General features: G+C 42.5%; 1 protein-coding gene across 1 annotated transcript; it reads right to left on the minus strand.

Moving 5' to 3' along the window:
• Nucleotides 1-342: 342 nt before the first annotated feature.
• On the minus strand, nucleotides 343-20,331 carry MXD1 (MAX dimerization protein 1). The gene is made up of 6 exons (XM_015421135.1): nucleotides 20,051-20,331; nucleotides 18,836-18,935; nucleotides 12,977-13,006; nucleotides 6,280-6,394; nucleotides 5,635-5,794; nucleotides 343-5,526 (listed from the first exon to the last, which is right to left on the minus strand). Exons 1-6 carry the CDS (start codon nucleotides 20,127-20,129, stop codon nucleotides 5,339-5,341), a joined length of 672 nt encoding a protein of 223 aa, XP_015276621.1. The 5' UTR covers nucleotides 20,130-20,331; the 3' UTR covers nucleotides 343-5,338.
• Between the last annotated feature and the right edge of the window lie 2,296 nt (nucleotides 20,332-22,627).

The following is a 22,627-nucleotide window of genomic DNA, read 5'->3' on the forward strand; positions in this document are numbered from 1 at the left end:
TTCTGTTAATTAGTAGTAAAATAAATCACAATTGGACAGCTGGGCATTCCTACAGACACCAACAAAAGACAGGGTGTGCAAAGTGGCAGCATGTGCTAGCAGAGAGCTAGATGCACTGAAACCCAAAGCTTCAATGAGTACCTAAAGGCACTAGATACAACTTACACAAACATGCTTTTCAGATGTATCTTTCCGGGGTAATAGGGACAGGGGGAGGGAGCAGCACTTACACGAGAGACTTGGCTGGTGGAAGAACAAAACCAGAATTAAGCAAAGTGCAAATTTAATCAATATGCATAATTTACACAGATTATAGAATTTCTCTTAAAGAATTTTAGGCTGTCTCGATGAAGAATTTAAATAGTAAGACATGTATATATAGGCACTGCCCAAATGACCACCCCCCAGGTCCTTATGTGGTTTTACTTTGAGATTAAGGCAACATGTTTAGATTTCATTACAATCTAAGTAAATTTATCAAAAAAGGAATGAGCTTCCCTTCTGCACAACTGGAAGCACTGACAGATCACTCTTTTAGTAATGAAATAATTTATTTTCTAACAGTTGAACAATACAGAAGTATACATATACACAGCAAGGTCTTCTAAAACATGTAATTTCTAAAAATGCATGTGCTAACTGTAGTAAAAAGCACCATTATATGGTCTTGACACAGGATTTGTAATGACATATTTACATTAGGAACTGAATATCTGGAAACCAGATTCCTGTTTCTCCCTGCCTGCTGCTCCCCTTTTAGACTGCGTTTTATTTGGAAGACTCCAAAACTAAAAAGCCAAAAGTTCAAAACAAGCATATGTTGCTAAGAGCACCTATTTGAGGAACAAGGAAAGTTACCAGGTCAATCAGAAAGAACAGCACAAAAATAAAGCCAAAGCCAGGCTACCAAATCAATCAATTCTTTGGGCACTTCAGAAGGGAATGGCTGAGTTTCGGCAAGCATGCTATGACCAAGCAAGCAGATGGCAGCCAGGAACAAGCTGGCTTTAAGTGCTGTTCAACCAGACCCTAACAGTAAAACACACAGGTTTGCTAAAGCCAACCTTGGTATATAGACTTTGGAATGTGGAAAACACTTATGTTTGTTAAGCAATTATGGGCAGCTTTCCCTCCAAAGCAAACGCATCACTGATTCACATAGGTGTTCCAAGAGCTTTAGGTGGCCATAGCGCACACAAACTAAATCACTTGCACTAACACAGAAAGCAAAAATTCTCTCTTAGATCAAAGCAGCAAGAGAGGAAGCAACGCAATACATCTTCAGGGGAGCAAACACGTAGCTGGGTATCAAAAGCAGAATTTGTCCAATACAGTAAGTGTCAAAACCTGAAATTTGTTACAGAGGGGGCAAAAGGAGGACAGCAAGTCTTCCTAACATATTGCTAGACAGTACACCAAATGCCTCAGTTTACTCAAATTCGGCAGTGAGCACTTAAATAATCTTATTTCCCACCCACGCCCCCATAAGAGAACACAGAGCTCCCTCTGTGTGGCTATGTTTGTAAGCTCTATTGAGATTCAAATGTTGGGTTCAGGGGAAGGAGAGAAGTGCCACATTGTGAGAACAAAGTGCTAAAACGGCAGTTGGCAGAACACAGCCTGCATATGCCGAGAGCTCTGTGGAATCAGGAGGGTGGAAATGCTCATGGCACCTAATATGACAATTTCAAATAATCTGAATTCAAAACAGGTATATGCACCAACCCTGGGGAAAGTTCTTAATATGTGTCTATCAGCACCTGAAAAACTTGGCTTTATTTTAAAAAATCTGTGTGTTCAACACTCAGGAGAAAAGATTTATCAGGTACAGACAATGACTGGGGATTCTATGCTACTAAAAGTACTGCAGCACTCCTGGAAGGGAGTTTTCCAGCTTCCCCCCTCTCACTGCACCCCACCATGGTCCTTTGGGAACTGCATAGGGATGAAGTGGGAAGGAGAATACGAAAACTGCTCCCCCTCCTGCTGGAGGAAGTACTTTCCAGCAACTAAACACATAGTTAGAAACTGTTAATATTTTTAGGCTATTCAAACTGTCACCCTGACAGTTCAGATCAACAACAGCTAAAGCTTTGGATTTCTTTTCCAGTCAAACATGCCTCAGATTCACTATTGCATCTGAAGATGCCAAATGCAGCAGAATTTAGTGTAACTTGAACACCCACATATTTTTTATTTGGATATGTACGCTGCTTCCTGCTGTAAACATGGGCACAGAAGCAGCCCATGACGATCTACAAAAATTTAATTTCTGCAGCTTATTGAATAATAATGCTGGTGGATTAGTGAAATCAAGAAAAGGTTGGCTGAACCAGAATGTTATGTTTCTATGGCCCAATTTACACACTGACCAAATGGCATTATTGCTTCCATACACCTCTGTAAGTGCATGAAACCTCTGCTTGTGTGTTTAAATGTGATAACTGTGACTCCTAATAAGTTGCATGACCTCTCCAGATGGAAAGAAGTTTTACACATCATTCAAGCAGCATGGAAGCAAACACACTACTCAGACCCATGAAAACTGGGCTTATTTTTCCAGCCTTTAAGCGGATGTAGCTGCCTGGAGAATGGGCTGGGCAAGTAACAAACAGGACCACAGAAGTTTGGAGCTGCCGAGGTCAGTCCTAGCCAAGACATTTAAAAAGTAGTCCTGGAGCTCAAGGACGATTTGACTTATCTGCCTAGATGTTTTTGAAACAGTAAACAACTCCTTAGGCTTGTTTTCAACAATAGTGCATCATTTTCAAAAGATCGATATTTTTTGTGCCACCCAAAATTTCAAAAGGACCAAATTTAGACAGTGCAAAGATCAATTACTGGTTCACAATAGGGACAAAAGAATTCCCACCACAATGTTGTACTTAAAAAAAGGAATGGACACAATCCATTAGGGATTTCTCCTGGCCAAACTGCACCAAAATGAAAGCAGCCGAATAAAAGCATGGATATGCTTCTCTACTACTTGCACTCATTTGGAGGAAGCAGGCCCTGCACAGGAGATCCTTGAAGTGGATTGTGCCCTTTTAAAATTAACTGAAAAAGGCACAACAATTAAAATACATTAGGTTAAATTCTTAAGACATTACTTCTAAAGAAAAGTACACAAATGTATTTTCATATTTGCCTCAACAATACAGACCCCAACACCTGAAATTACTTTCAGCCTTAAAGTGGCAGCAACTTGAGAGTTGAGTGTGAGGCAGTTTTATGCAACACATTAACAAATATAGAAGCTCAAAAAGTCTCAGGCAAGAAATGGGTTGGAACAAAGGACCTCAAAGGGCAGCTGCTCAACTTCTTTAAAGGTTGGGAGCTTGCTCTCTGAAGGGCCTTTGCTTATATTTGAAGCCAGCTTATAAAAGCAAGGCAGCCTCCAACAAGTAGGAGTTCAGTGCAAATCTGCTGGACACCTGAACATTCCAGCTGTTATTTGTGTTTAATATAGCACACTCAAAAGAAATCACCTTGGAGATCTTTAGCAATCCACTAGCCTCACTTTCCATCTTGAAAATTTATCTAGAGAAAAGCGTCAAGCTTCTTGAAGAAATCAAATTTTATTTGTGAGTTGTTTATTTGGAACTTTGACAGAGTGTCTTAGTGGATTTTGGCAGTTTGGGTCATAGCCTGCTAGCAAGCATGAATGATATTTTTAAGCTAAATAAGCTACATAGCCCTTTTAGAGTGAAGTGAAGTTGTTTAACCAGCTCTTAAGTATCCTCTGATTGCTGGGGGGACATCTGGCTGCATATGGAGAACCAAGTGTGAATGTTAAAAATTACCAGGAGGTGGCCAAGTGGGCATAATACTAATGTCAACAAGCAAGAAGAGGACAACTAAGAAATGCTCTTGGTTAGTAGACCTTGACATACAAAGTTTCCTGAACATCTATAAAAGCACAAAATCATAAGAAGGTTATCTATTTCATTAGGCTTATATAAAAATGAATAAATACTATTTATAAGTCTTGTTATGTACATTTGCGTGTGCTCTACTTCGCTTAAATGAAGAGGTGGGAAACCAGAAGTAGGGTGAAAAGGGGCAGAAAACTTTGCAAAGGCAACCCAAAATCTACAGACAACCACTTTCAGAGTGCTACCAAATAATTTAAATAGGCAATTAAGTGCTGAAACGCCAAGAGGGCTCCAATGACTTGCTGCAGTTAACTCCCCAGTCATTAACAACTCAAAGCTAGCACAGCTAACTTTGTCACTCGGTTATTGCTGAAAATTTAAGTAAACAGATTGGACTAGAACCAAGTATACAAATGAGGCATAATTCTTTTTTCTTTTTGTGCTAAAGGGATTGAGATCAGCTTTGTTCATCTCTCTGAGGTAGAAAGATTTGTCCCAGAGACAAGAAACAGGACTTAGCAGCCAGAAAAAGCTGCTAGGAACAAAAGGTAAATGCAGCTGTCAATGTAAAGACACTATCATAACGATTGCACAGGAGTATTCTGAAGTACCATTTGGTCTTTTGACATCAAAGATATTGAGACTGATTTCAGCGTAGGCATCCTACTAGTGTAATTGGCTACAAGTGGAACCATCTCACTGCCTATATGAAGAGCCTGCAACCTGATTCTGTTGATACTATACTACTACCAAACTAGTTCTATTCTGTTGGTTACCCTTCACTAACTTAGCCCTATAGTGCTACTTTTGACAAGGATGGCTCAGACTGCAAAGATTCAGTACTGGCACAAAGGCAGTCCCAGATATGGCCATGTCACAATTGCAGTGACTTGGGACACATCAGAATAAAACTGCTGAGTCAGTAGTTGGGAAGTCTCACTGCATAATTTCCTATCAGAAATTTACAATGCTTTGTAATTTTGCCATACCAGCTCCTGTCCTGAACGACAAGAAAGTAGATTTCTGTCTTTCAAGGTCACATTTTAGGAGTAATGGCTAGTCTAGCTATTGGTTTTCAAACACCTTATATTACAGCCCACCCCCACCCCCGGCATAAGTACATCTAGAACACTAAGCAATAGCAGCACAGGCAAAGTGTGTATGTTGCTATTACTGCAACAATATTCTTGGGCGCTTAGGAATTTGGTTGGAATGTTCAGTCTCATAGAGATGAGTTTACCAACAGAAAAGAGAAGCTAGTGGATGCCATCAGATGTGTGCTCCAGAGAGTAGCTTGTAACCCACAACCCTATGCACTGTTGTCAGACTTAGGCAAAGCAGATTTTGGTAATGTTGGTGGTATAAGAAGTTTACGTGCAAGAGAATTGTGGGACGGTCCAACATACTACCTAATAAGATCCAACAAGGAAACAGCAAGGATGGAAAGAAAAGCCACTGGCTTCTTATAGGTTGAGGCAGGCCTTGAGATTGTTCTGCAACTTTATTCTCTTAATGCCGGCACTCGAGTAGCCCTCATCACTGCAGACGCTCTGCAAGCTTCCCCTTTCATCCGAATCACTTGGGCTGCTGCTGCTCCAGTCTAGGTCCCCTGTTAGGTAGTCTGTACTTTCCACATCCACATCAATTTCTTCTGCAATCAGAAATTGAGACCCCAGTCAGCATTTGCTTCTTAACAGAGTAGCTAGCTAGTAGCTAGTGTTCAGGAAATAGGACAAACTCCCCCAAGGCCACCACTTACCTCTGTCTGAATCAGACCGTTCAGAAGAAATAGTTGATCCTATGCTATCCATTCTTATCCGTTCAATGCCCAGTTTCTCCAGCTGCCTTTTCAGGTGCCGCTGTTCTCGTTGCAACTGATCTATTTGGTGTACTGCTTTTCTGTCATAGTCTTCAAGCTTCTGTTGAGGAAAATAATCATCATTATATTGTTCTTATGCCTCATATGGTCACAAACTAAGGTTGTTACTTTTTCAAAAGGCTGAAATTAGCACAAGGGGAAGCAACTGACTTTAGTTGTACCTAATCCTTGGGTATCTCTGTTTCTCGCTACTCATAGCAAGAAGGGTTTGTCTTCTTATTTTGAGGTATGTGGTCTCTTCCTCATCTAGTTATGTACCATCTCCTTTGGTATCTGATCATTTCACTTCAATCACCTGTCAAGATTCAGTGTCTTTGTATACATTTTTCAAATGTGACAGCTGCCCAGGTGGAAACATCAAGACAATAGGTCTACCCCCTTCAAGGTGTGCTCAGATATTTGTTACAGGTCTCTATATCTCTGGTGAATTTGAATTTTCCTCTGTAATTCCATTTTCATTACCTATGTGACAATAAGATCTAAAGTGCACTTGTGAAAGTAATGAAGCATCAGCACCTAACTTACCTTTATGTGCAATTTAGCTTTTGTTAGTAAACTCAATGTAGTATGTCTACTGGATTCTGGTCCAAGTGGCACCATCCCTTTCAGCTTCTCCAGACACAGTCGCAGATGAGCACGTCTGTTAAAGATTTACACAAATTAAAGCTATAAGATCAATGAATCGGAAGGATACATTCATCACAGGCACTTCTATATGATGCCATTAAGGAAGTATGAAAAATAATCATGAAATTTAAGTGAAAATATCTCAGGTGACTCGTGGCATTTTAAATCTAGGATCTTTTAAAAGATTACTGTACATTTGATTCAGGAAATGAAAGTTGTCCTAAATAAACTTTAGGTTAACAAATGCCATGCAAGTATCATCTCACAAGCAAGAGTTTTAATATGCCAGTGACCTATGAGCTGTGTTATTATAATAACTGCACATTACATGTTAAAGTTTAATTAGAAACTCATTCGTGTTCTAAGTCACCAGGTCACCCACAACACTGGTTTTGGAAATAATCCCCATTATGCTGGTTGACTATCTAATTTTAGCCACAGATAAAATGTTAGTTGCTAGTAACTAACTGATGCAGAAACCTTTTGAGGTTTCCATGCAATAAAAATGGTGTAATATTAAAATTGTTGGGTTTTTTAATAAAAAGAAGCAGGTAGCCTTAAAGCATAGAACACCACACCCTGGAATGTCAAGGGATACATCTGTAAAGAAAAACAAGGAAGCTTTTTAAAAAATCTTCTATTTTGGCTCATTTTGGCAGAAGCCACTTGCTTATTTCAGCTGGATTTTAAGTTGAAACCATTTTGAATTATGCAAGAGGCTTACAATGGACTACTCCCCTGTAAGATATATTCCTGGCCCAATTACTTGATATAAACTAGAAGGCTGTTCTCTCTTCATTAATCATTACTGTTTTCTGTTGTTATGATGAAAGGTACAATTCAGTCCACTGATCATTTAGCACAGCAGTGACTAAAAGCAGCTTTCCAAGGTCTCAGGCAGAGGCTCTTCACAGCCCTACTAGATAAGATCTTTCAAACCGGAGATGTGAGAATTAAACTAGTGCACACAAAGCAGTTGTTCTGTCACTGAGCTATGGCCCCTCTTCTATTAAAGGTTCCTGGTTATCTGAAGGCCAACTGACTATCCACCACCCAGTTTCAGCCTCAAATGCATTATTGGTAAGGGATGACATTGACCATCATTTTGTAAATTTCCAGAACAAGCCCTGAAACATAGACATTTGGTTGGCCGAAATTTAAAACAAATCATAAGGCAAGTTACACCATAAAAGGGCACTCAGTGGGGGACCTCAAAATAGCTGTCTTATTGCAAAACAATTTTAGAAACAGACTGGAGTGGGAGATTGATGAATTACAAGTTATTATAACACTCAGAACACTACACATGCTAAGTCACTCAGTTCTTTACTTGTACCCAGAATTAAACTTTGTTGGTCTTAAAGGTGCCACTGGACTCAAACTTAGTTCTCACATCTGTTGATAACTCTTTAGTCCAATCTTAGCTGTATTTATTGCTCAGTTACTTGTGCTTTAGTCCTTCCTGGCAACCCCCTCTACCTATATGTAATGTTTGACAAAATCTGTTTCAATGTATCTGACAGAGCAAGCATCTATACATGCTAAGTATCTCAGTTCTCACTTATACCCACAATTGAACTTCGTTGGTCTTGTAGGTGCCATTGGACTCAAACTTGGTTCTCACATCTGTTTGGTAACTCTTGTATTTGTATGCTGATTTACTAGTATTCACAGATCTTACCAACTGCCTTTATCCAATTTCAGCCATAATCACCCAGGTACTTATGCATCTTGACTCTAACTTGCCTTCCTGGGAACTAACCACCCCCCAACTATGTGTAATGGTTGAAGAAGTTTTGTTTCACTGTATCTGAAGGCACATGAAAGGTTATACCTTGAATAAAACTTTGTTGGTTTTAAAGGTGCCACTGGACTCAAACTTTCTTCTGCTGCTTCAGACCAACACAGCTACCCACCTGAATCCATAGCAAGAGGTATTCCTTCACTGTTAGAAGCCCATCTTTAATATTTTTCTTCACCCCCTACTGCAGTCATTCACCAGAACTAGCCTTGAAAAGGAGCTTAACCCCTTATTTCTCTGCTGTAACAGTCAAAATCTGCCTCGACCAATCAACCAACAAAACCCTGCAACCCTGAGGGAAAGGGTTCTGTACAATGGTAGCATCAGACTTCAAACAAAGGCAGATGATTTGGCTACATGTCCACCACTGGGCAAATGCTTCAGCACTAATTGTCAAATAGAGTACTACCCTGCTATCTACTGATACAGGCTGGTCTGGCAGAAGTGCAGCACTCCTTAGGACATAATATTTCTGAACCAAGATTTATTTTTTCTCAGAGAGTACAACTGATCAGAAAAACATTCAATATACTTAACCATTACCAAACAGCTACACTCTCCCCAGGGAACTGATAATCAAATCAAGTTCCCCAACTACAGTGCACACAATATAGGTATATAGCTATCATTGAAACATCATAGACATCAGTTGAAAGATACAGTATTTAGATTAAGTTACTAGTATCCATATAAATGACATTTAAAAGGATATTAGCTCTCCAGAGTGTTGAACTTGAGGTCATGTTTTCAAATGCCCAAACCATCATTTTAGAACACTTCAAGGGATAATTTTGGTGATGCCAGCAGGCTTATATTGCATCTTGCTTCCTCCTGGCAGTCCAAACAATTGTGGCTACCGATGGAATCTTATACTGTTGATTTGGACTTCCCTCCTGCCCCAGTTCCCATGGTCACAGCCTGTTGTTTCAACACATGGGCAATGATTAATCAACAGAGCAACCTATCAAGATACTAGACTTTCAATATGGTGTCAATGAAGCCTCTTATCCTCAATTCCAAGCAGAATTTAGTTTGGTTATGCTATGCATTAGGGCCCCACTTAACCTTCCTGAGCATGTGGGCAGCACTGCCACAAACTGGCTGCCATGGGAAACACATATTTTTTGGTTTCTCCAAGAGCAGAGGGAATCACCACTGAAATATGTTTGAGCTTACATTTGGAGAGGTGGCATTAGATTTTTTCTAGTTCTTTCCCCATATTTTAACCACAGTTTTATAATGTAATGAAGCACGGGGGAGGGGGGAACAGTAAAATTTCAGTTTTTGAAAGGTCTGAGAAAAATTATAGCTGGTGGCCTTATTTGCCATTGGGAGAACTATGCAGGACAGGAGACTCTGCTAGGGGAATTGCACTGATGCTAATACTGTGGAGTCCATAAGCACCTGCACATGTGTATGTATTCTGAATGTGGCAAGTGCTAGGAAGGTATGCTTGTTTCCCCAGCTGAAACTGGGGGAAAATTTTTCCATTTTTCTCTTCCTCATCTCTTCTTCGCATTTACTTTCACTTCTCACAGAAGTGTTTGCCCCACCCCACCCTGCCTCTGGTAGAATAGCTGTTGTGGCATAGTTTCAAGTAAACACACACTTCTAATGAAGACAAACAGAGCCAAGTTCAGGTGCCCATTCCACTTTAAAGCTTCAGCTACTGCCCAGATTACTGCAAGAGGCAGCTGGAACTTCGTTCTCCCTATTCATCCTTCCTATCCCATCACCTTTAGTATGCACTGAGGCTAGCTGTAGAAGTTAAATGGGGTACGGGTGAATGTCAAAGGCTAAAAGAAAGAAGGGGGGTAGGAGAAAGACAAAGGAAGAGAAAAAAGGGAACTTGGAAAAAGATAAAGGAAGGAGTGTAGAGGGGGTTGGCAGAGTGGCAAGAGAAGCAACTGTATGCTATGGCATTCACAAGCACCATACTTGAAAATCACTGTTGTAATCAGTCTTGAGCACCCATTTGCTGGTGATAAAATGCAACTCTGCTATTGTAGGTGTGATATGAACATACAGGGTACAAGCTTGCAGAGCTAAAGCACTCTTGACTCCCACTGATTTAATAAATTAAATATCCATTGAACTCGCATTTAAATCAATAGGACTTACAATTGCCTGTCTCTGGCAGCATTGCATCCACATGTGTGGAACTGCTCTGGAACTACCTTCTCAGACCATGAGATACACTGCCGTATGTTAACAATGACTAAGTCACTAACATTTCCCATTCTATGTAATTACTCAGTAAAATGTTCAGAAACCAATTTAAGAACTGTTTTTAAAGAACATTTCTATCTCCAAAGATCTTTAAACATCTTTTGATTTGGAGCAAAAATCACATTTTACCAGGCAAGGCAAAAGCTGCTCCAAGGGACAGACAAAGCCCTGAAACACCAATAGCAGATCTTTCTTATAATGTTTCCTTGCTGGAAATCCTCTTCATTCCAATCATGGTAAAAAATTAAGCCATGAAATATTAATCTAGAATCTTACAACTAAAGGTGAAGTACATTTTAACTATAAAATGTTATCCAGATACAGCTGGATAGAAACACAAATGAAGCCCTACTATGAGCTTATATACAAAATTGGGCCTCAATTCCTACAACAGATTGGCAGCCAACTCCTACACACTTAATGAGTCTATTAAAAAACCCTCAGAACAGGCCATGCCAACACTCATCTCTTCACATAAATACATGCAATAACCTAAGCTCCTGCCTCATGCAACGCCAACAGAAACACAATCATTTAAACCATCACGTGGCAAGCCAAATATCCAACACCCAGCTGTTCCACCATACATATCCAGCACCCCAGAGGACCATGCTGACTAAGTCTCTACAAGTGACATTTTGAAAAATGACTGATTTACTCCTTGGAATCACTCTGGGTACCTTACCTGTACCAGTCAAGCAAAAGCAGCAATTCCATATAAACATGATGGGACTTAAAACAGTTGAGTAAATGGACAGTTCTCCAATGGAGGGAAGTAAGTAGTGGAGTCCCACAAAGATCAGTAATGTGGCTAATATTATTTAATTTGTTCATGATCTGGAACTGAGAGTGAGTGGTGTCTGCAGATGACACAAAATTATTCAAGATGGTGAAAGCCAAGGCCAACTGTGATGAGCTTCAGGGGGTGCGAGTGGACAACAATGGGCCAAATGAAATTCAGTGAAGGTAAGTGTAAGGTGATGGACATGGGAACAGAAAATGCCAATTTTGTATATGCTAATGGGGTCTGAATTTGCTAGGACTCATTGAAAGTATGAACCCAGTGTGCCGCAGCAGTCAAAAACGCAAACTATATGTTGGGGATTATTGGGAAAGGGATTGAAAATAAAAGCTGTAATGTTATAAGGTCCCCATACAGATTTATGGTGCAGCCTCATTTGAATCACTGTGTACAGTTCTGGTCACCATATCTCAAAAAGGTAGAAAAAGTATAGAAGAGGACAACATCTTTCCTATGCAGAAAGGATGAAGAGTCTTCATTTTAGAAAAGAGATTAGTAAGGGGCAGAGGTTTATAAAATTATGCTCAGGATAAAGAGTGTGGACAGAGAAAATCCAATGAAACTGAGGAGTAGAAGAGTCAGGATGCAAAATGAAATTCTTCTTTACATAATGAGTGATTAAAATGTGGAATTTGCTGCCAGAGGATATAGTGATCACCATAGGCATAGACAGCTTTTTAAAATGGGATTAGACAGATTCATGGAGGATAGGTCTACAAGTGGCTACTAGTCATGGTGACTAAAGAGAGAACCTCCACATTCAGAGGCACTAAACCTGCAAATATCAGTGCCAGGAGACAAGAAGGTCAACTCGGCCTCTAAGCCCTATTGTGGGTCCTCCAGAGTAATTAGTTGGCCACTGTGAGAGTGAGGATGCTGGACTAGATGGACCACTGGTCTGATCCTGCAGGGCTCATGTTCTTAATGTGGTTTTTAACTGGACAGGGCACAGCTTCAATCTAGCAAGCTCCCTTGAATGAGTAAGAGTGTTATAGCTTCAATATATTTTTCATAATCAGAAACGGCAAAGACAAACTGTGAACTATTTTTCTAAGGCACAGTTCTTATGGAGTGCTGCATACTGGTACACAAAAACTGCACAGTGCAACTAGTACAGTGATATTAAGTAGAAGGGTTCCTATTATGTGTGATGGATTCCTTCCAAACTGCTCATTTACAAATGCCACATGGGCAATAGCCCACTTATCAAAACCCAGGAGAATAAGGCTGTCAAAGTTCAACTGCTTTTTTTTGGCATGATGTTTCATGGGCTTCTGTCCTTCACAGGGCTACTATGCTCAGTATGGAGAGACACAGCCTATCCAAGGTTTTGAAAGAATGATGGCATAAACTAAACAGACATTCTAACAGCACTCCCAGACAAAGAATAATAATTTTGACCAGACAGCTATTAATTCATCTCGTTTCAGTGACACCTAAATGGAAGATTCCTAACAGACTTTGTCCAGTGTTTAGCACATTCTATTACATGGAAATATGATTACAGGACAGGTTGTCAGTGCATACAGCAACCAAAATAGCTCAAGGGCAGTACATTAGATATTGCATTAGTATGAAACCTCACCACTTAGCCAATGTTGCCACACAAATATGTACAAGTCTGCATACTGTAAATTACCATCCAGAAAAACCAGCTTCCTTAATGTGGACTCTAGAAAAACACTGCTTTTCTTCCCCTGAAAGGTACTGAAAAATGTATGGGATTTGATTGATTTTCAGAGAAAATTGTACTGAAGACTCACCTGTTCTTTTCCATTTCGTTATGTGTTGATCTTAAAGAGAAAATAAAAAAAAAATTAGTTCAGCTGTTTACAATTTACAGCCATGGAATAAACATGCTGTAGCCACAATAAAGACTACAAATTCAAGACTTATGAGGAAATTGCTGGACATCCTGAAAACAGAATCAGATTTCAGACTCAAAATCAAGTGCCCCAGCTGCAGTTAAGGGTTAGTCAAAATCACTACACCAACTTTCATATGGATCTCCCTAAGCAAGGCAAACTAGTCTTCTGAATTGATCCAGTCATGCGTTTCGGAAGTTAATTCCCATCTGAGAGAAGTACAACCCCAGCAACACCAACAGTCTTTCTGAATCCAGTAATTTCCAAGCTAACAAAGATCATGTTAGCAACTGCCTGGATTGTCCAAAGATTTTATTAAGAGCTTCCCCATTCTGCACTTGCAAACTCTAATTCTCAAGGGCAAAAAAAGATATTCCATGGATTTTCAGCTCTCCTGACATCTGATGTTTGGAAAATACTTAAATTTAACCTAACTAGGCCCCGGTCACACGAGAGGTTTTGGGCCGGGAGAGGGACGGATCGGGGCCTTAGCAAACGGGCACGATCCCACCGCAACATCTGGGAAGCGTTGCGCCCCCGTTCCCGATCCGCCCCTTCCGCCCAAAACCCCGCAGCAAAAAAGAACCACCTACCGAGGTGGTTCTTTCCGAAAGGCCGCATCAATGCCGGCCGTGGGATCGCCGGCGCGTCTTTCCGCTGGCGCATCCGCGGCCCCCGGGCGAACTGCGCATGCTCAGACATGCGCAGTTCGGCAGCCTCCCCCTACCGATCGTCTCTTCCTCCCCGGCCTCTGATTGTGCCGGGGAGCAACGGTGCCGCAGCTCAGGGGATCTGTGGGATCCCGCCGCAGCGTCTCTATTTCGGTGCGGCTTTTAAAAGCCGCACTTTGGCCCGTTTTTTTCCTGCCGTGTGGCAGGGACCCTAGTATATGTTATTTTAACATAACTGTCTTAAAACATCTTATGCCGTTGAGTGTAAGACTGAGTGTACTACCTCCATTTGAATCATCAACCCTCACAACCTCTGTCATTTCCATTAAAAGGCAGGGGTGGGAGAAATGAAGCATGAGTCTGTACATATCAACAGACAAGAGTAACTAGAAATATTTTGTTAAGTGTAAGCTTCTATTAAATTTATATCCCTTCATATTCATAACATACCACCCACATCAGCAAGGCCCAGGATTTCTCTCCAAATTTCCACAAACTCTACATGTATTTTAACATGAACATGCTAAGCCAAGTGACCCTATGCATGGTAGTTGTAACACACATGTTGGCAAAATACGGATTTACTAACAAGTTTCTAATCCTGCCCTCCATGAAACCAATCCCACTGGAAGTTTCATACAAAGTTTTGAAGTGATCAGTGCTGTCTTGAAAGATTTAAGAACTGTATTTGGGCCACAGCTTTCATTTCTCTGACACCATTTTGTATAAATACAACAATATACCAGCCACAGCACAGTTACATATTCATTTTAAGACAACCAGTTGCTACATTTCCTGATTCCTTAGCAATGTTATCCAAAGGGTTTCTGTCTCCAAATCACTGGAACAAATATAGCAACATTGACAATTAAAGCCTTAAAAATCACAGTTCAACAATTCTGAAATTGCCTCTTCGGCAACTTAAATTTGGATAAACTAAACCCCAGATTTCTTCTGTTCCACATTTAGATGCCCTTAAAATTAGAGGCATATTTTTGCCAAAAAAAGGAAAGCAATCCACAATGATCTAGATACATTTTTAATAAATTTTGCAAAATAAAGTAGTTTGTGATTATATCACACGCTGTAAACAGACTACTGATTTTGTGTGCTGATGCACATATAAATATAGAAGTAACTTCAGAACAGATTAGATCCACTCAAGGTAGCATCTGCATAGCAGGATACCAAGCACGTTTACTAGAAAGTAACCAATAAGATATACTCCTCAGTGTGTGTGTGTGACTGAAGCCTTGGTTTCAGATCTCATCATAAGAACATAAGAGCAGCCCTGCTGGATCAGACCAACAGTCTGTCTAGTTCAGCATCCTGTCTCACACAGTGGCCAACCAATTCCTCTGGACGGCCAACAACAGAGTATAGAGGCCAAGACATTCACTTGATACGGCCTCCTGGCTCTGGGATTCAGAGGATTAGTGCCTCTGAATGTGGAGGTTCCCCTCAGTCACCGTGGCTAGTAGCCATTGATAGACTTATCCTCCATGAATCTATCTTATCCCATTTTAAAGCTGTTTATTCCTGTGGCCATCTCTACATCCTCTGGCAGCAAATTCCACATTTTAATCACTCTCTGTGTAAAGTAGTGTTTCCTTTTGTTCATACTGACCCTACTGCTTATGAGCTTCACTGGATGCCCTTGAGTTCTAGAATTTGGGGAGGAGAAAAATTTGTCAACTTTCTCCACCCCATGCAAAATTTAATAAACCTCTATCATGTCCCCCTTAGTTGTCTCATTTCTAAAATGAAAAGTCCCAAACTCTTCAGCCTTTCCTCCTAGGGAAGGTGTTCCAACCCTCTAATAATCTTGGTTGACCTCCTCTGTACTTTTTCCAGCTCTGCAATGTCCTTTTTGAAATACGGTGACCAGATCTGTACACAGTATTCCAAATGAGGCTGCACCATAGATCTATACAGGGGCTGTTTTATTCTCAATCACTTTCCTAAGAATCCCTAACATAGAGTTTGCCCTTTTCACCGCTGTAGTTCCTGAAGCTGGGATTTTTTCTGTCCCAGTGTGCATCACTTTACACTTACCAACACTGAACTTCATTTGTCACATTGTCGCCCACTCATCCAGTTTGTGGAAGTCCTCTTGGAGTTCTTCACAGTCAGCCTTGGCTTTCATCATCCTGAATAATTTGGTGTCATCTGCAAACTTGGCCACTACTTGGCCCTAGTTCCAGATCACTGATGAATAAATTAAACACTATCGGCCACAATACCAATCCTTGGCGGACCCCATTGCTTACTTCCCCTCCATTGTGAGAGCTGTCCACTGATTCCTCCTCCTTGCTTCCTGTAATTTAGCCAGTTTTTAATCCATAAGAGAACCCGTCCTCCTAACCCATGACTGCTAAGTTTACTCAGGACCTTGTCAAAACTCACCTGTTCTTTTCCAAGGCTTCTCAAAAGCCTTTTGAAAATCCAGGTATATAATGTCTATCGGGTCACCATTGTCTACATGCTTGATCACTTTCTCGAAGAACTCCAAAAGTATGGTGATTTTCTCTCAGCACGCTTCATCCCTCTATGTACCTAAGAATTCTATCTTTGATTAGTTTCTACTGATTTTCCTGGAAAAAAAGTAAGGCTGACTGGCCTGTAATTTCCTGGTTCCCCTCTGGATCCCTTTTTAAAAACTGGTGTCCCATTTGATACTCTCCAGTCTTCTGGTACAGTGGCTGAATTTAGTGATATGTTACATATACATGTTAGTAGATCAACTATCTCACATCAGGGTTCCTTAAGAACTCTTGGGTATATACCATCAGGACCTGGAGACTTATCGGTTTTTAATTTCCCCAGTAGGTCTAGAACTTCATCTCTGGTTTGGCTCAGTTCTTCAGACTCCCTTCCTAAAAATAGCGACTGTGGCATGGGTACACGCCACACACTTTCGTTTAGTAATCCCTTTATTCCTTTGTCATCTAAAGGTTCCATTGCTTCTCTGACTGATTTCCTGCTCCGGATATATTTTTTTAAATGTTGTTTGTCTTGATGCTTTTAGCAACATGCTCCTCAAAATCTCTTTTTGCATGCCTAATTATTGACAAAATTTCTTTTGCGAGCCTGTGATCCCTCCTTCAATTCACTCGGGCAGACCTTCCACTTTTTAAAAGAAGCCTCTTTACTTTTTATAGTTTCCTTGACTTGGGTTGTTAACCACACAGGTCTTCTTTTAGACCTGGCAGTGCCTTTCCTGTGGGATGCATTCTATTTGGGCTTCAATTAGAGTGGTTTTAAATAGCTTCCAAGCATCCTCAAGGGATCTGAGTCTCTTGTGTTTCCCCTTCAGCTTCCTTTTTACTATTCCCCTCATTTTTGTAAAGTTCCATCTTTTGAAATCAAATGCAACCATTTTGGACTTTAGCGCTAACTTTCCATTGACAATGCTGAACTTAATAGTGTTGTGGTCACTGTTCCCAACTGGTGTAACAACCTCAACATCTCTCACCAGGTCTTGAGATCTCCTCAGAACCAAGTCCAAGATCACTAGCCTCTGGTTGGCTCTGTGACCAACTGTTCCAGTGCACAGTCATTTATGATGTTTAGAAATCTCATTTCTATGGCATGACTTGAGCACATTTACCCAGTCCATGTGAAGGTAGTTGAAGTCTCCCAGTATAACAATATTATATGCTTCAATCACCTCCCTTATTTCCTTCTCCATCTCGAGATCAGCCTCAAGGGTTTGATCGGGTGAGCAATAGTACACCCCACTTTTAAGTAACCCTTAGGTTACTTTCCACCCACATTGCTTCTGTAGGGGAGTTAATTCCCCTGATGTTTTCTAATTTATTGGATTATATGCCAGTTTGGTGTAGTGGTTAAGTGCGCGGACTCTAATCTGGGAGAACCGGGTTTGATTCCCCACTCCTCCACTTGCACCTGGCTGGATGACCTTGGGCAAGCCGTAGTTCTGATAAGAGCTGTTATTGAAAAAAGAGCAGTTTCTGTCAGAGCTCTCTCAGCCCCACCTCACAGGGTGTCTGTTGTGGGGAGGGGAAGGGAAAGGAGTTTGTAAGCCGCTCTGAGACACCTTTGGGTAGTGAAGGGCAGGGTATAAATCCAATCTCCTCCTCCTCCTCCTCTTTGATGTACAACGCAACACCACTACGAACCCATCACTTGCAATAGAGCTTATACCCAAGAATAATTGTATCCCATAGATTTTCACCATTCCACCATGTTTCTGAGATACCTACTATATCTAAATTGTCATTGATCACCAAGTACTCCATCTCCCCTATCTTGGCTCAGAGACCTCTAGCACTGGCATATAGACACCAATAATGTGTTTCCCTCTCCAGTAACCCTTGCCTCCCTTGGCCCCTTAGTTGTCACACACGACCCTCAGTCACCATTATGCCCTCACTCCCAAGTTCTATTACACTCCTATCAATATTACCCCGTTTATGCAATCATCCCTTTGGACTGACTTGTCCCAGACCAGAGGCTCCATAGCTCCTGTCAGCTTCCCTCCCAGAATTAGTTTAAAAGCTGCTGTGAAGCCTATTTGATATTAATACTGATATTAACACTGAGAAGCTATGAGCACTGAGAAGCCAAACAATTCCTACATTTCTCAGAAACTGGTTTTCAGAAAACAGAAACTGCAATGTGCAAGCATTTTCACTGATAAGATGACTTTATGAAAATACATCTCCAGTGAAGTACATAGTTAAGGAATACAATCAAACCTCACTCAAAGTTCAGTTTGAAAAAGAACACTTTATTGGGTTTTGTTGAACTACTTCCAATGAAACATCTCTACAGAAATTCCTACCTCAGTGTGACAGTATATTGTTTAGAAAGCCAATGTAAAGTGAGGGGAAACAAAAGTGAAACTATCAGACAGTAAGCAGCTGACACAGCAACACACACTCTATGGTGTGATCTATAGCATGACTCTCTATAACTACGCTGAATAACCTTGTGATCAGCTTACGCCTACGACACTCACCAAATTACAGCTAAAAACTGTCGTGGAAATTACTGAATTTTGCATGATAGACCCTGCAGAACCGGGACAAAAGGGGTCCCACAGCATCACATGTTTCCTTACCTGCTACTACTGCTGTTTTTCTTCGACTTGCTTCTTCGTTTTAAGGCATCACTGTCCTTGCTGTTGTAGGGTAATATGGAAGCATATCCATGCTCAGCTTCTGAGGAAAACAAACAAACAAACCAACCCTACATTCACTCCATTATCAGCCCTAGACAAATCAGAAAGTATTTTTTCCTAAATCATCCCTGTCCATACAATTGTTCTACAATTTTACAAAATTTATGACTTCTCCCCCCTACAAGACTCACTTTGGTCACAAGCTCAGGCAAGCTAGGACCTAAAAGTCTCAACACTTCCATGTGCAATATCAGAATGCAAACATTACTAGTGCCTAACACGTATGCTGTATTAATGCTAATTACAATACTAGATGAGCTAGGCCTCTCACGTCCGGCAAGGGGTGTGACTTGGCCATAGCATACAGCCTTGAAGAAAAAGCACAGATAGGCTACGAAGAGCCAACCAGGCGACGCCGTCCGCCTCCTGGCTGGAGCTCACAGAAAGCCTACGTGATAGAAGCAACGCAGGCAGGCCGATAAAGCCTCTTTGGAGCCAAGATTACAGTTCTCGGTGGGGTAACTCCTTCGGAGGCAGGCGGCACGAAGCCGTGAGGAGGCCTTCCATTTGTACAGCATCGCGACGCGTTGACGTTTCTTCACGACCAAGCGGGCGGCTGGTTGGGGGGGGTCGAAAGTGGGTCAAGCGCAGAACAAAAGACGTGGTACGGCTCGATCGCTCCACAGCAGTGGGAAGCAGAGCGTCAGGATTCTGGGCCAGGAATGACGATGTGCGCACCCACCCACCACCCACCCCCCGAGAAGGGGGAGCAAGAGAAGGCGGCGCTCCCTCCTCTGGGGCCCGCATCAAAGGCCGCCTCTGCCGAAGGACCAAGAGCGCCGCCGCCACCAAGCACAGCGAGGCACGAAGAGGGCCCTTTTCTCTCTCGCTCCCGCCTCCCCCCCCCCCCCCCCCCCCCACCAACCGCAGGCCTCCTCGACTGTCGTCAGGCGCTCAACGCGCGACGGGGCCGAAAGGAAACGCCGCCACTGCGCGCTCTACGATCGGCCAGGGAAGAAAAGGCAGAAGAGGGACTCGACTACTTCTGTGAGGTAGCGCAGCGGAGGAGGAGGCGACTCACCATCATTGCGGGGGGGGGAAGGGGGCATTTCGGAGGGGATCGCGGGCGACGAGGGCCGTTGCCGGGGCGCCTACCTCGCTCCCTTCGCTCCAGGAACTCAGCTGCTTCCAGCAGCATCTGGATATTCTCGCACACCTGGGCAGCCGACGCCATCTTACGTCTTCGTGGGCCTGTGTTGGGCTACTGGCTCGCTTCGTGCTGGCGTCCCTGCGGCCCCGAGCCTGGCCTACCTTCCCTCCCCTCAGCCTCGCCACCCTCCACTTCTTTCTTCTCCAGCGGGCGCAGCTCGAGTGTGTGTTTATCCCACCTCAGCCTGACAGACTTGACGCAACCAATCCCTCCCCCATACGCCAACCGCAACTCAACCCACTGCCGCCCGAGCGCAGACAGGATTGGGTAAGAAGACGCAACTCCGCCCATAGCGTTGCTTTATTGGACCGCTGTGAGGGAAGAAAACAATAAGCCACTCCCACTTCGCACAACTGACTTCCCATTCGCCTTCCCTCATATCGGCGGAGGTTCTGCCCTTTTATTGGCTCAGATACCCTATGACCCCGCCCTGAACGGTTTCAACACCTCATTGGATAAACTACAGTCGCTCGCTGTCCCGTAATACTGCTTGGCTTCTATTCGCACGACCCCATTGGCTCAGACTTTTAAAGTTACGCCCTACAATGCTTGTGATAGGAAGGTCATGTTTCGCCCAGCCTCCTATTCCTGGTTGCTACTTGCTCCTGACTGGCTCGGAAGCTTCTCAGTCCCGCCCCTCCCTGGTTTATTGTGTTGATCTTCGACGTCTTGCTCCGCCCACCGTCCACGCGCTCTTGCTGGATTTAGACATGATACGAGCAGGACGAGGATTTTCAACGGGTCGTTTAAAATGAGCTGCAACCTCATACAAAGCAGTGACCCATGCTGAGTTTGGGTTGGGATGGGATAGGGGGGCGCTTGTAGCCATCAGGCCCTGCTCGCCAAATAAGCAGGCCTAGCTGGTTTGCAGGGCTTTAAGCTGAATGCTGTGCAAGTCCCATTTGTTACATGGTGACTGAGGGGAACCTCCACATTCAGAGGTACTAATCCTCTGAATCTCAAAGCCAGGAGTCCTCAGCCTCTATGTCCTGTTGTTGGCTGTTCAGAGGAACTGGTTGGCCACTCTATGAGACAGAATGCTGAACTAGATGGACCACTGGTCTGATCCAGCAGGGTTATGTTTTTATTCTCACAACAACCCTATGAGGCAAATCACCCAGCAAGCTCCCCTGGAAGCATGGAAACTGACACTTCCTTATACTGAATTATTGTCTACTCAGACTGGCAGCAGCTCTCCAAGGTTGTCGAGGTTTTTCACATTACCTATTACCTGGTACAGGGAGAGGGGTGGCTCAAAGCCTAGGTGAAATTTAAGTCAGAAGCATTAGAACCTCACAGCTCAGACTTTTAGGTATCATACCAACCTAGCTCTCAGAGGACTGAAACTGCAGGCAACAAGATTCACTAAGAGACAATTTTCTACTCTGATTCGCTGAGAAAATTCTGTACCAACCAAGTTTTACTTATAATTCACTGATGTCTTAAACAGGCAGCAAATGTACAAAAAGATTAAAAAATTAGGTGCCTCTAGCATCACCCCCATCCCACTCATAAGCACAGTGCTTTATTTGAAGCTTCCCCAGTATTAAACACGACCTTGGTAAGTGGTACTGGAGACTGCAGGTGGCTGTCGGAAACACACAGCCAAAGGCCCACTGGGCTTGACATAACACACCATGCAATTCCCTGTAGTAGAGCACAGGTCTTTTTCAGGGCAGGTCAATTAAAGGGGCGGGGGAGACTGATTTTGCCCAACATTAAAACTATGCCCTTGTAACACACTTGCCCTCATCTGGATGACGCACCCTAGTCTGATCTCGTCAGATCTTGGAAGCTAAGCAGGGTTGCCCCTGGTTAGTACTTGTGTAGGAGACCAAGGAAGTACAAGGGTACTGTGCAGGCAAGCCACCTCTGCTCTTCTCTTGCCTTGAAAACCCAACAAGGTCGCCATCCATAAATTGGCTGCAGTTTGACAGCACGTTCCACCACCGCTAGTGGACTACACTCTAAATGCACGTTTAGACTGTAAGAGACATGCATGGATCAATCATAATGCAAGTCTATGGATTAGCCCTATTGTCTTCATAAGAGCTGGATTATAGCCTTAGCCTCTCCAGAAGAGGGACTACTACTTCCTACAATCCCCTTTCAGTTTAAGAACTTCCAAAACAAAATAAGGTGATACCAGAACCATTTCTATGTTACCCAGAAAAACAGGGAAATTAAAGAAGTCACTTAGGTGAAGAGCAACTAGTCTTCAGTGGTATTTCTTCAAACCCCCCCTTTTAATTACCTCAACTAGCTTTCAATAATTACATTCCCACCAACATGATAAGTGAACTTTATAAACAGGCATGTGTATTCCCTTCATGTGATCTAATAGACTTGACTTTAGAATTGTCTGGGTCTGTCCACCCACTTGGACTGCGTGCTAGCAATATCCTGTTAGCTTTAGGACTCTACATGTACTTGTGTGGGAGGAATAAATCACATCCCCATTCCAGGTCAAAGGAAGCTGAGCAAGTGATTTTAATCTGGATCATATCTCTGTCAAATTCACT

The sequence above is a fragment of the Gekko japonicus genome, unplaced genomic scaffold (assembly GCF_001447785.1).
Source record: "Gekko japonicus isolate JY-2015 unplaced genomic scaffold, Gekko_japonicus_V1.1 scaffold13, whole genome shotgun sequence".
Classification (NCBI taxonomy): Eukaryota; Metazoa; Chordata; class Lepidosauria; order Squamata; family Gekkonidae; genus Gekko; species Gekko japonicus.